The 15,562-nt window shown below is 40.6% G+C and overlaps 3 protein-coding genes across 3 annotated transcripts; 1 reads left to right on the top strand and 2 right to left on the bottom strand.

The window, feature by feature from the left end:
• Positions 1-102: 102 nt before the first annotated feature.
• LOC100833321 (mitochondrial outer membrane porin) lies at positions 103-3,253 on the bottom strand. The gene is made up of 6 exons (XM_003577974.4): positions 3,093-3,253; positions 2,911-2,978; positions 1,782-1,892; positions 1,496-1,585; positions 1,204-1,412; positions 103-629 (listed from the first exon to the last, which is right to left on the bottom strand). Exons 1-6 carry the CDS (start codon positions 3,136-3,138, stop codon positions 323-325), a joined length of 831 nt encoding a protein of 276 aa, XP_003578022.1. The 5' UTR covers positions 3,139-3,253; the 3' UTR covers positions 103-322.
• Positions 3,254-5,630: 2,377 nt separating this feature from the next.
• LOC100821037 (F-box/SPRY domain-containing protein 1) lies at positions 5,631-6,645 on the top strand. Its single transcript, XM_010239786.3, has 2 exons — positions 5,631-6,023; positions 6,300-6,645. Exons 1-2 carry the CDS (start codon positions 5,893-5,895, stop codon positions 6,448-6,450), a joined length of 282 nt encoding a protein of 93 aa, XP_010238088.1. The 5' UTR covers positions 5,631-5,892; the 3' UTR covers positions 6,451-6,645.
• Positions 6,646-6,919: 274 nt separating this feature from the next.
• On the bottom strand, positions 6,920-10,419 carry LOC100832698 (hypersensitive-induced response protein-like protein 2). Its single transcript, XM_003577972.4, has 6 exons — positions 10,265-10,419; positions 8,507-8,702; positions 8,175-8,295; positions 7,949-8,040; positions 7,780-7,876; positions 6,920-7,626 (listed from the first exon to the last, which is right to left on the bottom strand). The coding sequence occupies exons 2-6, from the start codon at positions 8,693-8,695 to the stop codon at positions 7,271-7,273; spliced, it is 855 nt and encodes a 284-aa protein (XP_003578020.1). The 5' UTR covers positions 8,696-8,702; positions 10,265-10,419; the 3' UTR covers positions 6,920-7,270.
• Between the last annotated feature and the right edge of the window lie 5,143 nt (positions 10,420-15,562).

Below are 15,562 nucleotides of genomic sequence, written 5' to 3'. Positions count from 1 at the left end.
ACTGCAATTCCCGTCCATCTCACACAGAAAGCCACACAACCCAGGCACCGAAATCAGCAGTGCTTCATCTGTCATTGCAGGCTGTAGACATTTGTGCGAAAATTGTGAAGCAAGTTCCAAATTACAGAGCTTGAATTATTGCGAAGGTTGCTCAATGGACAGGTACTACAATGACCAAGACAAAATTCCTCGGAATGAAACACAGCAGTTCTTTGAATCTTACAGACTGCAACAACCGAAAGAAGTGGAAGACTGTCAACTCTCCCCAATTTCGACCAAAACTGGGGTACATATCTGAGATTACGGGAGGCTTGATTGGTAATCAAGGCTTCAGGGCCACTGCAATGCCAACCTTCGAGCTCTTCTCGATGGCCTTGGTGTCGACTTCTGCTGAGATTGTGCACAGAGACCTTGGCCTGAACTCGTGCTGGATCAAAGCGCTGGCCTTGCCAGAGTTGTTGATGCGGGCCTTCACAAGGGTGAGTGGGTCCAGAGTATGCTGGGTACCGAAGATGAGGGTGTTCTCATTGCTTGAGAAGCTGTGGGTCAGCTCCGCTCCAACAGCTGTCTTTGTGGATTTCTCAACAAAGTGGTAATAGGATGCGGTGAGGCTGTCTCCCTTGTTGTTCCTGCAAGAAGAAATTAATTCATTCACGGAAATTGGCGGGCAGCCGGGCAGTGCACTGAAAGTTGAAGTTGGTTCCTTGTAACTAGGACCTTCTCATACCCGATAAATTTTTGACCAGCAAACATATGATGAGAAAATAACAATTATTCACAGCTCATCAGTTGGTTTCACTCGAAGATTCTAACTGCCCAGTATCTCAACTTTTAGCACTACTAAGCAGTACTCGCTAGATTAACTCAACAGGAACTATCGAATTTGTATTTTTCTTTATCTAATCAAACCACAGAGCAATGTCCCCTGCCTAGACCAGTTAATGCAGCTGCCAGATACATTAAAACACGACAGAGTGGACTAATAACAAAATCAAACCTTCATGACTATTTCTAAAAGGTTGCCAACTGATACTTTAGTTACTAAGCTATACTTTGACAACTGAAATAACTTTCTAAGAGAGAAACGCCACATAATGACTATATGCAGATCTCACAAGGAATAAGCAAAGATTGTTTCTAAAAAAAACTAAGATTAGTAATCTTGAACATAAAAAATCACAACGCTAGATTTTGAAAACTCACAGGTTCAGGGATGCAGTGAGATCATCATTAGTGAAGCTAAGACCAGCGTTGTATTTGGTGAAATTCTTCGTGGCAGTATCAAGTGAAACATCAGCACCAACAGCTAGAGCATTAGTTCCAAACGAGCCAGATAGGTTGACTACAGGATTGGCAGTCAATCCAATGCTTGCATTAATACCAGCATAATCATGCAAGTACTGAAGCTCAAGCTGTAAAAAAAAAGTTAAATATAAGCAATAATAAATTTCAATTAAGAAAACATCACAACGATGGTTATAAGTTATAACACTACCTTTCCAGATCTCTGATCAGGAATAGCAAAGCTGAAGATGGTCTTCAGTCCTGGCGCTGCAAGCTCATCAACGGTAACTGTAGTAATGACCTGCCCAAGAGACCGAAGCAGTCAATACCAAAAGCAGGACACAAAGCAGAATACTTGAGATGTTTGATGCTAATCAGTCACACAGAAAATTGATCACAATTATTTCATCATATGCATGGACAGTTGGATACTACTGGAATTTCACGACATAGCATCAAGGTACAGGTGTGTTAAGTGAGAGAGAGAGAGGGGGTACATTTGAGGCTGAGTTTGCCTTCACATCAACAGTGACGCCCTTGTTCTTTATCTGTGATTGGATCTCACCAAATATCAGATCAGCCTTCTTTGAACTTGTAGCAGTAATTGCCTGCATCAAGAAATATCAAGGGATGTCAAAACATATACCGTAGACACTGCACAGATACAGGTTCTAAAAAAATAACAGCATTTGAGTCAAGAAAAGGTATTAATATTAAGAAAAGCCCAGATATGTACGGTATTATATCAGTGAAAAATATAGCTATCAACACGGTTATACAAATTTTGACGTAGTGCCGCTTGAAACAAAGACTCTGCAAGAATGAGGCGGCATCCACCAAAGTGTTCATTTGCAAAATATATCATTAGTTGAACAGTATGAATCTGAATTGAGTTGCACCACCCTGAAGATAAACTATCATTTATTTAGGAATAAATTATCATATTTTATTTCCAAGGGAAAAAATTAGAACAGAACCATCCCACCACACCAAAAGAAGGGTCGCACCAGCAATACAGCAATATAGCTTATAATATTGGATTAGCCCATTTGTTTTGGCCTAAAGCATGACAAATTCCCTAGCATGAATTAAAGCTAAAACTGAGTCGCAGGTCAACCATGACAGAAAATCTCAACATACTACCTCAACAAAATAGTTGATGGCTTGATGTCAAATTTGTGGTTCATTGTTTACAATCTAACCTACCTACAAATGCTTATAAAGCATATTACTATAACAAGCTGTCTCGCCAAAACTCCATAATGATAACAAGTTATCTCACCAAAACACCAAAAGCACTAATGATAACAATATTGTCATTAAGAAAAACGCGACACAACAAGGCTAGTAGATGACTCTTCATTATAGCTCCACCACTTTCTCTCGAACCAACAGAATCATTTCTCTTATCCATAAACAGCAATACCAATCAAAATCCCCCAGTGCCACCCAGCGACGAATCCCTCAGATCACATGGTAGGACAATATACAGAGCGAATAGATCAAGAGCCGTCATCTCCTAAAGCTCGGGTCAGACCACGTCTCTTTTCTCGCGCAACGGACCACGGAGCGACGCAACCTGACCAAACGGGGAGTACCGGAGAGAATATGGTGCGGAGCACTTACGACGCCATTGGCGGTGTAGGTGGTGAGGGTGAACTTGTGGTCGGTCTGGTAGTCCCTGTAGAGCAGATCTGTAGCGAGGGGGAAAACATCATCATCTCCTTGGAATCCAGCTCGGAGAAAGGAAAAAAAATCCACAGCTCGGGAATGGAGGATTTGAGGAACATGGAGGCGTGGATACGTACCCCTGGTCTTCTTGCCGATCTCGGTGTAGAGGCCTGGCCCAACCATCTCCTCCGCTGAGCTCGGTGCGATGCGCCTGCGGGTTCGTGGGTTGGGGCGGGGAGGCGGCGGATAGGTGGAGGAGAGAAGAGGGGGAGGTGGGAGGGGAATAAAGGCGGAGAAATGCTACAGCGAAGGCGAGAGCGTCAGCGGCTGCGGCTGCGCGTGGGCCCTGACAAAACCCTAGCTTAAAATTTTGTTTTCGTCCCCATATTCTAAGTGCGATATTTTGTCAGTATCGAAAAGAAAGTGCAAAGCTTTTGTATTTTGTCGATCTTAAATTAAAAAAATCACTATGCACGTGTATATGCCCCTCTTTGGATCACAGTATTTTTGGAGGAAAAATAGAGGACTTCTATCCTAGGGATATTTCCAATAGATGTCATATGAATTATAGAATTTGCACCAAAAGAAATTTCATAGATAGGAACTTTTTCGTCCAAATTTTGGAGGATCCAAGCTATCTATCTAGGTTTCAAGAAAGAGAAAGCCTAAATCATCTTGTTGATTTACTCTACTAAAAAAATGCTAATACAAGACAAAAAGATCGGATAATACCATCTTTGCGCTTTATTTTATCTTACTATTGCATCATAGTTCAAAGTGGAAATTCCAATGGTGACAGGATACATTTTAGAGTATTGTTAAAACAAGACATGGATTATTGGTAGGAGTATTACATAACAACTATACATGTGCAGATTTGAATTTGTTCCCAAATGGCTATATTTTCATAAGATATTTTTTGTGAATGCACATACTGTACATTTTCTGCAAATTTTCACATTTTTGAACTCACGGAATGTATTTTGACACTGCTCTGTGTCCCAATCAATTGTACATTTTAGTTTCTCAGGTTGAATTGGATACCCAATACAAGCAAGAAATCAATAGCAGGTGAATTGGGTTATTTTTTCTCTGCTACATAACAAATGGAATACTAATGTTAGAAGGTTATATAAAGTACGAGAGCTGTCGTCTCTCTTAAAATCCCTTTGATGCATCGAGGGATTGGGGGCTCTAAAATTCAACTTTGACTGCAAATAATATTTTGCTAAGTTTCCCTTTTTCTTGTAAAGTATGCCTGAAGTATGAAGCATGACTTCTAGAATTTATTGTCGGCGTTGCTGAAGAAATCCATCTATATATGATAGTTGTGTTGCTTCTATTGTGGCTTTGGCATTTTCATTTGATTTTTCAAAGTTGCATCCATAAGGGGAATCCTCCGGTATGAAGAGAGAATCAAAAGGTTTATTCTTTTCCAACCATGTGATTCGTACAAGATGCATTCCAGGATATTCTTTTGCTAACAGAAGGTACATTATTGGGTATGGAGTGTGATCAATCTCATCTAGTTGATTGTCTCCGTACGGATCAGGCTTACCTTGCTATTTTTTTTTAAATAATACTCCCTCCGTTCCATAAAGATGGGCACGGTTTTAGACTAAAACTAGTTCAAAACTGTGCCAATCTTTATGAAGCGGAGAGAGTAGAAATTAAACAAAGATGGGTTTCCACTCATGGATATTGAAGAGAAAGTTAGAACTGTTCCACGCAAATTATTTAAAGTATGCACTGTTTTAAGAAGTGCTGCCTCCGTCCAAATATACAAAGCCAATATGAAATTATATACTCTTCTGACACATACTACTTGTCTCAAATTTGTCCAAATATGGATATATCTATGTAGTGTCTAGATACATGTAATATTTCAACAAGTAATATGGATGAGAGGGAGTATCAAATTTTGACCAAGAATTACTCCCCTACACCAAGATATACCTCGATCAAATAAACTAATAAGAAGATCATGATACATTCATATATCTACTACCTAGAACGGTGTCAAAATGCTAATTTTAGGAACTTCGAGATATCTCAATGAGGATCAACGTCACCGGCTCAGATCCTTATAAGATAACTCCATTCGTCTCATAATTCTTATCTCAAAATTGCATAATTCTTATCTCAAAATTGTCTAAAAGTGGATGTATCTGTTCTTAAAAAACGTTTAGATACATGTAACATTTCGACAAGAATTATGGGATGAAGGGATTACCAAATATAAACATTAACACCAACTTGAGAAACGACACGCTTAATGTGGTTGAATTGATGAGTAACATATTTTCTTTAGAGAACTACTACTCCATAAATTTTCTTAGCCTCGAGCGGCAGATGAGTAACTTATTCTCTTTAAGAAAGCACTACATAAATTTTCTCAACCCCGAGCCGTGGATGGTTTATTGGGTCGTTTTCGTTCCAAACTAAATCCATAAGCGCACGAAAGGCCTATTCAAAACCTACTAGGAGTATATTGATTCAGTTTGTGCAGCTCAGAATTCCATATAAATATAAAGATGCCGACTCCATTGAACCATGACCTTGAAGTTCTTTCTTGGTTGTGTTAATTTTGATTTGTTCTTTTTATCAACAAACTGTGTTAAAAAAAGCCAACGTCTCAGGAACAAAAAGTCAACTGCAAATCCCGAATTTTGCAATGACAGTCACAGCAAAGAAGACGTAGATGCGCTCATTCGCACACATCACCACAAGGACACATCACAGTCACACAGACGGAAATCGATAACATTCTGTTGGCATCCCTTCCTTAGTTATTCAACAATTTCGCTAACACGGCAAACATCACATCACCTCCCCTCGAGACTACAGATTTCTTCAGCGCTAGTTACGATCCGTAGCTAATCGCCAACTTGCCCAATCAAACGCAGAGGCGACCGGAGTTCTTCGCACGGATCGGCCATGGCGCCACCGCCACAAAAGGAAGGGGAGGTCGCGACGCCGGCCGCGCTGCGCGCCCCGGCGCACGTGATCGCGCGGGTCTTCTCGCAGCTGGACTGCGTCGACCTCCTCAGCTGCTCCCTCGTCTGCAGGTGAGCACCGCCTCGCTCCTTCTTCATGCACGTGAGCTGTTCGACAGAATGCCTGCTATACATCTGCGTTTTCTTTCTCTGAGAATGATATGCATCTGTTGAATAGGGTATATGGTGAGCTGAGGCTCTTTACCCTTGATTCACTGATTAATTCATTTATTAGACTCCCTGATTAGTTGGCGACTGCTTGTACAACAGAAAATCTTGCGTTACTGTGTCATGTTCTCTGCAGGTAAACCCTGACGGCCTCACTTATGATCTGAATTTACTTATCAGGCAATGGTACCGCGATTCTGAGGAGCTACGGGAAGAGTGGAGAAAGGAGTACCTGGAGACCTGGAATCTGCAGGGCCTCAGCTTCCAACGCCAGACGCAACCGCCATGCCCGACTTGCTCGATCAGAAGCCTGCGAACCTGGTGCCCTTGATCTTGCTCATTCCCCTGATCCCCTCATTCCTTCACCTGCCATTTTAGCAGCGCACTCGAGCATTATTACCACATAAGTGTATTTGTACTGTATAGCATTAGTGCCAGTGCTAACTGCAGAAGACTGCTCTTTATCATGTACATACCTAATAAATCGGTATGTGTAATTTTACATGGTGAATTTTCCTTTTTCTTACAGGAATCCAAAGTACACAATCCATTAATAAAGCGAAAAGAGTTGCCTAGTTAATTGGCAGAAAACCGGACAAAGAACACAATCCATTAATAAAGCAAGGTGAGTTGCCCAGTTAAATAGCAGAAGACCAAACAAAATCCGTAACAAACATCCACAACGACATCATGGAACACAATTGCACCTGGGACAATACTGGCCGACCTGCCACCGCTGCCGAAAGACTCTTAGTAAGGCTAGTCACAATCACAAGGCTCTCGGTACGTAAGACTCAAGGTTGCTCACTAGAACAAACTGCTCAAAATCAATTAAGCTCAATCTGGTCCAGATGGAGTGAACAGATCAACATACACTCATGCAGCATAGTAGAGTATCACCAAATGATATGCAAAGAATGGTCATCCAGGCTCACTTGCAACAAGTACCATTCAAGACAGTTGTCTGGCTATCTAAGTCTTACTGGGCAATTATCTAGATAATAACAACGTGTAAAACTGACAGTAGTGCGTGCATGTGGATAAATTGTTGATGTTCCCTAACATTTATCGCATACTACATTCTTAGGACAGCGATGCAGAAATTCACAACTCTTGGAAAACAGAAGCCATCCATCCTTTCCAGGGTCCTCTTAGACAATATTGGACTGGAGGAGACCATCTCTTATCTGAGATGCGACATCTTTGACGGCTCCAGGACCATGGGGGATGAACACTGAAGAGGACTTGGATGAGGCCCCAATCTCTTTCATGGTGTCGAAGTATTGAGTGACCAGGACCATGTCCATGACATCCTTTGCAGTGGTACCAGGGACATTCTCCGAGAAGGCAAGGACACTGTCTCTCAGCCCATCCACTATAGCCTGACGTTGCCTTGCAATACCCACACCAGCCAAGTACTTGGACTCAGCTTCTCCTTCAGCTCTTTTAATCTGAATTATCTTCTCAGCTTCAGCTTTCTCATTGGTTGCTGACCTCATTCTAGCAGCTGTTTCACAACATCAGAAAGATATCAATAAAAAAATCTAAGCATGTTTGCAGTAGAGAATTAAATAAAATCATATACGGAGTAGTATGTTTTATTGTCAATTTATTTAATCTGACGCATATGGATTGAAAGCAACCGATCATTGGCACTTACCTGCATTGATCTCATTCATAGCCCTCTTTACATGCACATCAGGCTCGATATCAACAATCAGAGTTTGAACAATCTCATACCCATACATAGACATTGCCTACAACATTAACAAATCAGGTCAGTCAAAATATGCCCTGTGCTCTAAGACAACAAACAGTGCACAAAAAACCTTTTCAAGCTCCTCTTCAACAGCTTTTGCAATGTCATCCTTTTGCTCAAATGCATCATCCAGTCCCAGCTTCGGGACAGTGGCTCTGATAACTGAAATAAGCCACATACCTCTATGAGAAACAGAAGGTATCCTTTTTCCAGGATAAAAGGACACGTACAAGGCTAAACTGGACCAGACATGGGATGTAGTCAAGATTCAGTGCAATCAGAAAGACAAAATTTACCATCAAAGACGTAGGATTGGATTTGTTGCTTTGTGTTGCTTAGTTTGTAGAAGGCATCTGACGCCTTATCCGCAAGGGCACGGTATTGGATAGAAGCAACAACAGTTACAAAGACATTATCCTGAGTTATTAAAGATGAGACATCAGAATTGGACAACAAAGAAACAGTTACAAAGACATTATCTTAAGTTACTAGAAGTTAACGAAAATGCACTCATTGGGCAACAAAGAAACACTAAATCAGGAACATATGCTGGATCTTTGCAGAGATGTTTTTTGTCCGTTGTAATACGCTAGTAGGGCATTAGATAACAACAAAATAGAATAGTAACCTTTGTCTTTGTTTCACAGCGGACGTCTAGCTGTTTCACACGTAGTGAGAGGTAACCAACAATCCGCTGTCCTATGCACCAAGGTAAGAAGTGGCAACCAGGCTCCAGCACCTCACTAAATTTCCCAAAAGTTTCTTTTATGGCCACAGTTGACTGATCAACCTGCACTAAACCTAAAATCCCAGCCATGATTTATCTGCAGAGAGGAAAAGATAACACTTACATACCGTTCCATGAACCAAATCATAAATGTCAATTGCGCAGCGCGGAAAGGTAACTTATATCAGATATATCATTTTTTTACGGAAGCAGGCATATAGCAGCAGACCAAATGCATGGTAGATATACTACCTAGCATGAACCATCTACTAAGTATTTGGATATTCTAATTTATAAGGCAGATAGCACAGGCAAAATTTCCGTAGATGGTTTAGATTTAGCAGCAACTACAATATCAATTATAACTTCCCAAACGAAGCTTATAATGCTAAAGAAAAAAAATCATCAGTTAAAGCATGACATCTGCATCAATAAATGTATCAGTTATCACTAGGGCATATCACTAAGTAATAAAATCACCACTCAAACTATGAATATATGACGTGTTGACTTGTGCAGATAGCGAGTGGCTCACACATTCCAGGTGACACCCTTTACTAGTAAGCAACATTTAAATACTATCCTAGTTCAATTCAAGAAATGAAAGAAAAAGAATTACCACAAATCAGATATACCCTAGTTCAAGAAAGGAAAGAGTGTCACAAATCATGTTCATGCTATAATTGTAACATGATGACAACTCTAGAAATCTTTGATGCTTTCAAAATCCATGAACATGAGGCACAACAGAAGAGCTGAAGGAAAAATTAGGCAAAGAGAACTATGAAGTACGCTTTGCCAGAATAACTAAGTGCAGAGTGGTGAATAGTGAAAGAAATAACATAAATGCACTTGACTGGGTGACTTAAATCAGAGGCAAGAACGGCCACCTGACTGGAATTCTTGGGAGCTAATCGGTAGCTTGAACAACATCTCCAAACTAGAGAGATATAGGTACATGAGATTGACAACTCAAGCTATATCCCACAATAGATCACCGCAGTTTTCACATGGTTTCGGTGGTTTAATAACCAAAGGTGTATCTGACAACAAATAGTTTAAACATGCAATTTCATACACCCACAGATTTTGTGATCCTAGATGCACGCTCCCAAATCAAGTGCTTTTAAATCGCATGTAAACTAAGAATATATAAGCGTGGCCAAGAAAACATGATATACATCGATGTTAGCTTACAACAGTTCCACACCTGAATACATATGTCGGCTGAAACCCAAGAATCCACAACAACACGAGTAGGAAACTGCGTAATTGACTAAACCCGCCTCGAATTTCGAAGATTGCTCTGCTATCTGAAGCAGAGCAACTTCTTTTGTTCCAGAGAAAGTGGCCAATTCCTCACATACGATACAGCCGCAAATCAGTCGCATTATGAGAAGAAGAAAATCGCAGCCACCGATAACAAGAACCTAGAAGGAAAAAAAAATCTTGGAACAACAACCAGCATGAAGAAATTCCCAAGAATCCTAAACAGCGCGCATCCGCGTTCGTCCTCACAAGGACCGCATCCATCCATCTAATATTCTAATCTAATCTAGAGTACCAAAAAGAGACGAAAGAATCGGAGAGAATGCATCCATCTGATCCCCGGGAAGAAGAAAAAGAAGATATTCCGACGAGGAGGAGGAGATGGATTACCCTGAATCTTCGAGAGCAGATGAGGACGCCAATGATTTGGCCGGAAGAAATCGGAGGGAGTTTGGGGTTTTCCGCTTGCCCAGGGGATTACGGTATATATATGCTCGGCAGCAAAGCAGGTGGTTTTTGTTAGTGTCACTTCCGATCGATGCGTGCAAGGAGGAGTTGGTTCATTGGGAAACCTAGCGGCGGGATGGACGGTCGAGATGTGGCTTTGCCGACCTTGACGGACCAGATGACCCAACAGAGGGTCTGGTCAAGCTACGATTAACTGTACCTAGATCTTATACTCCTAGACGTTTTTTTTTTAAATGTGATGGATGCTTATTTTGGCAGTGTTTAGTTGGACAGACGACGATTTGATGATTTAAACTTTCACCGACCGGTGGGCTCTAGTACTATACGAACGAGGATAAAGAAGGACGGACACAGAATCAGGCTTCGCAACTTTTTTTGTTTTTGAGGAATCAGGCTTCGCAACTTGCTACAACGGGTATTGTCGACCCGTGAAGAAATACTCCATTCGATTAATATTAATTGTCTTAAATTTGTTTAAATATCGATGTTTCTATACATAAAAAGTGTCTACAAACATGTAATATTTCGACAACTAATATGGATCTGAGACTCCGCTTTGTTTTGTTTTGCAAATGTCCAGATTCTTTTACAAAAGTGTACCCCGCTCTTATCCATACTGGATTTGAACACTCGTACATTCAACCTTAGAATGCTTTTTTTTTTCTAGCAAGAGACGAGCAGTAGAACGTTCATAAGTGTTTTTTTTTTCTGTTGCAAGAGAAGAGTAAATCTCTTCTTCTTAGCAGAATTCACCGCATAGTGATACGTAAATATAGAAGTGTTTAGGTGTTCTGTTAGAGACACGAGAGATCAAATTGAGACAATGAATAGATCACTGGGCTCCAACTCATAACACATACATTTACCGTGACAAATATTTTTAGATGATCGAATCCAATCCACATCCCAAGAAAACAAAAAAAAATCTGGTTCCTCAAATCAAATACTCCATCTGTCCAACAAAAGATGTCTCAATTTTGACTAAATTTGAATGCATCTATACATTAAGTCATGTTTAAATGCATCCAAATTTTGATAAAGTTGAACATCTTTTGTTGTACGGAGGGAGTATTGTTTTCAATGGAAGTGGGGGATTAAAGAGCATTGCGTTCTCCAGCCGATTTTAACTTTCTCTACGGCTGCTACCTGCATAGGTTGTATGGCAGTTTCTAGCTGATTCAGATCGACAGCTGCAACAACAATTGGTTTAGGGGAGAGATGATGGTAATGTGGCCCATTTCCTCCTTCAGATCCAGTGGTCCAGTCGTCGCCGTTATCCGCTATGGAACTGGCGTTGGATTTCACGAGCAAGCCAAAACGTGTCGCTGTGTGCCTTTCGGCGCGGCTACGGAAGGCAGACACCCAATTTCTCTGGCTATCGGGACAGGAAGGCGACATTGATAATGATATCATCGATTATGAAATACTCGCTCCGTTTCCAAATACTTGTCGTGGTTTTAGTGCAAATTTGTAATTGGCTTGCTTTCCGTGTTTATACTAAGAATATACTTCCTCCGTTTCACAAAGAATGGCGTCCACGTTTTTCGAAGTCGAACTTTGACCAACGATTAGACCAATTGTATGTAGATTATATGTTACAAATTTTATATCGTTGGAAAGGTTTTGGAAATACGAATCCAATGATATAATCTTTTAACACATAAATCGCAAATTGTTAGTCTAATTATTGATCAAAGCAAAATCTTAAAATGCGTGCATGCCATTCTTTGTGAAATGGAGAGAGTATCGTTCTCCCAAATAACCCCTAACGATGCCATCAACCCAAGAAGAATATATTTTTTGACCGCCGGCATTATACGCCTGGGTGGCGCCTAAAGTTAGCTCCGTTGTGCTGATGGCTTCGTCTGCGTCCCTCTTAAATAAAATCCCACAAACAACTGTCCGATCTCTGGCAGTGGCGGCCGGCGCCGATAAATTGTTAATGAAGGTGAAATCCGAAAGATCAGTACGTGCAGGTACAAAATAGTTGGGAGTTCACACCGGACAGACAGATTCACAAGAGTGCCGATAGCCGCTCGCAAGCTCAGTCTTCATACAACTGCACAAGTACTTTTTTCTTCTTTTACTTTGTTGCTTGAGGAGACCTCCAAAACTAGAGACTCTTCGGGAGGAAGGAAGGAAGGAACGTTGTGTTCGTTTCACCGTCCGTCCAGGCCACGTAGAGAATCTGTATCCTCTGGCGTCTAAAATGGGTGACGAGCCCTCCTAGGGCTAGGAGCCTAGGATAGCACGATACATACGCCCCAACAACCACCACAGCTGTCTGTCATTGCGGTCTATCTGTATGTAAACCTTGCAACTGCAGAGCCCTTTGTGAATTCTTGGTAACTTGGTTGCTTCCTTGGCATGCAAATTAAGATAGATTGCTTCATCAGCATACTATGGTGGTATTGACAATTTACATATCTGCAATGGATAATCATATTTAAAAGATAAAATGTTAAATTTCAAAATTTGATTGAAAAATGCTGTCCGGTAAATGGTCAGGATTTTCGGTAACTCCTGGCTCCCCAGAAATAAATGGTATCCAGTACCCAAACCTTGAGTACACAAAGAAACAAGCGGTGAAATTACAATGGTCCCTCTTAGGGCTGTGCAGATTCAGGATGAAACTGGCCAAACACGGCAAGCTAGCTCTAGCACAAATTTCTTCAACCTTGTTCGACTTATTGCCATTCTCTCTAAACTAGGGCTTTTGGCGCACCCTGTGCGCCCCTGAGGTTGAAGCTTGTTTTCTGGTCGTTCTGACAATTTGATTTCTGTGCTTTTAGTTTGTAGATAAGAGTGAAAAGACGTATGTTTATATTTTAGCTGGATAGTATCTGAATTACGTTCGTTCATGTATCGGAAAACGGGAAAAGCAAGATCAATTAGCACAATACAATGCCGTACCTCTTCAAACTTTTGTCCTTGTAATTTATTAAAGAAGCCATAAACAACAAAATGAAGCGAAAGGGTAGAAAGTGAACAGTACCGGTGATTGGTTCATGTCAGTCTTGATGATTGAGTAACGAAGTACAATAATAAACAATAAGAAATTTTGAACACCATTTCTCGCCGTGCCGATGCAAATAACAGTCAGCATTTCACCTTGGCATGTGGCGATTTGCTTGAAAAAAAATACATGGAGTATGACATGATTTTGTTTCAGATCAGTAACACTAAAAGTAATTTCAAAAATTCAGTAGAGGAAATAATCAGATTTAATTTTCTCACCCTGTACACCGGCTTGCCGCAATCCCTGGTTGTTGCTGAACCGAAGAAAACCTGTCAGGATTTAACAACTGATTAATTGATAATACTTGAACAGAATTCATTGATAGTAGTTGATGAAAGAAATGAGGACGCATTAATTGGTGAACGGACCAAATATAAGATTCCCAGCCGCCGCACTGGCGGTAGGAGGTGATGCAGCGATATAGGCGCACCCTGTGCGCCTACCTGTTACGAAGCTTGATTTCTGCCCATTCAGAGAACTTGATCTCTGTGTTTTGAAGCAGAACTAAAGATGATAGCTGAATGACCTTTGTCCATGTACAAAAAAATCAAGGCTGACTGGCACAATACAAAAACTTGATCTCTGTGCTTTGAAGGGGAAAAGTGAAAAGACCTGTGTGTAAGTTTTATCTAGATGATAGCTGAATGACCTTTGTCCATGTACACAAAAATCAAGGCTGACTGGCACAATACAATGTCATACTTATTCCATTGTGTCCATGTATTTTTAGAGAAGGTACGCCTCCTAGGTCGTGCATTCTTCAGACATGAAGAGATAATATCTCAGGAAATCATTATTTCGTCATCAGGTAGTAGAATTGCAGCTCAGACATGGTATGCAGCCATTCAAGATCACAGATCAACGTGTTGTAGAGCAGATAAAATCAGCTAGTTTTTGCCCAAGTCAAAATACCAAACCATATATCTGTTGAGCCATTCAAGAAAGAGAGATGCAAAATTTGAGAAAGAGAGCTGCATGGAGAAAAGAGTAAAGAGCGCAAACTTCATAACAATTTCACAAAAAAATGTAGAAATTAATGCCAATGCTATGACTAAGACCTGAAAAGCTACATGGAATGCAGTTTTACCAAGAAAAAGGGTTGTCTATCCATCCGAACATATATAACTACTTAAGCATAAAATTCTGGTGTCATCGAGTTATGGCTCATCCATCTAGATTATTTTCTTTGGCCACGTAAACAATGGAATGGGGAAATTAAAGGAAAGTCCAAGAGTCCAGACTGGAAATGTATAAACATAGAAAATTTAAATTTATGGAAGACAAAAGAGAATAAGCAATTGGTACTCTAGAGAATATACCAGACTACTTGAGTTGGAGATCTAGCATGTTGGATTGAAAATAATGGAAGATTGGAAGGTTTGCGACTACTGTAAGAATGAGTCCATCAAATGGATTGCCTTCTTTCCTTCTTGTATAGCGGCCTTTGGCCTTTTTTTCTCCTTCTTTCCTTTTTCTTGTTTTGTGCTCCGTTGGGTCCTGGTTTTTTTGTTGCCTCGGCGTACTTGCGTTTCTTGTATTTTCTTCTCAATGAAAATGACACGCTGCTTGGCGTGTTCGAGAAAAAAAAATGGATTTCCTTAAAGAAGTCCCTTCATCATTCAAATCCTTCATTACGTAGGCCATGAAGCTCTTCTTTTGCTAGCCAAGATCAAACATTCGTTTGAACTAATGATAGCTATGTAAAGAAAAACATGGACTCTCTGATCATCATGTAGCATAATCAACCATCAACAAATTGAACAGCCACGAAACATCTCTGATCATCATGTAGCAGAATCAACCATCAACAAATTGAACAGCCACGAAACACCGGAGAGCACATTGAACAGTTAAAAGAATATGAATAAGCTGCCGAACCCATATTTTCACCCCACTTCCCCAGATTAAGAACCAAATAAAACCATCTGAACCCTCTGGTAATCAGATAGATATTGTAGTTACATACCAACCAGCTTTTAAGTCGATTAAAATGGATTACAAAACTGGATGGTATCAATGGAGCTCACCTTGAGACATCCCTGCTGATATCATTAACCCCTGGTGCGCATTGACTGTTCCTCCAAGGTTTAGACGTACAAAATCATGGTTGCTGCGATTTCCAATGGTTATTAGAACCATTTTGAGTCTCAGTAATAAATTTTATCATTAACCCCTGGTGCGCATTGACTGTACCTCCAAGG

Source organism: Brachypodium distachyon, chromosome 4, assembly GCF_000005505.3.
Source record: "Brachypodium distachyon strain Bd21 chromosome 4, Brachypodium_distachyon_v3.0, whole genome shotgun sequence".
Lineage (NCBI taxonomy): Eukaryota > Viridiplantae > Streptophyta > Magnoliopsida > Poales > Poaceae > Brachypodium > Brachypodium distachyon.
This window is presented reverse-complemented; position numbering and strand designations above follow the sequence as displayed.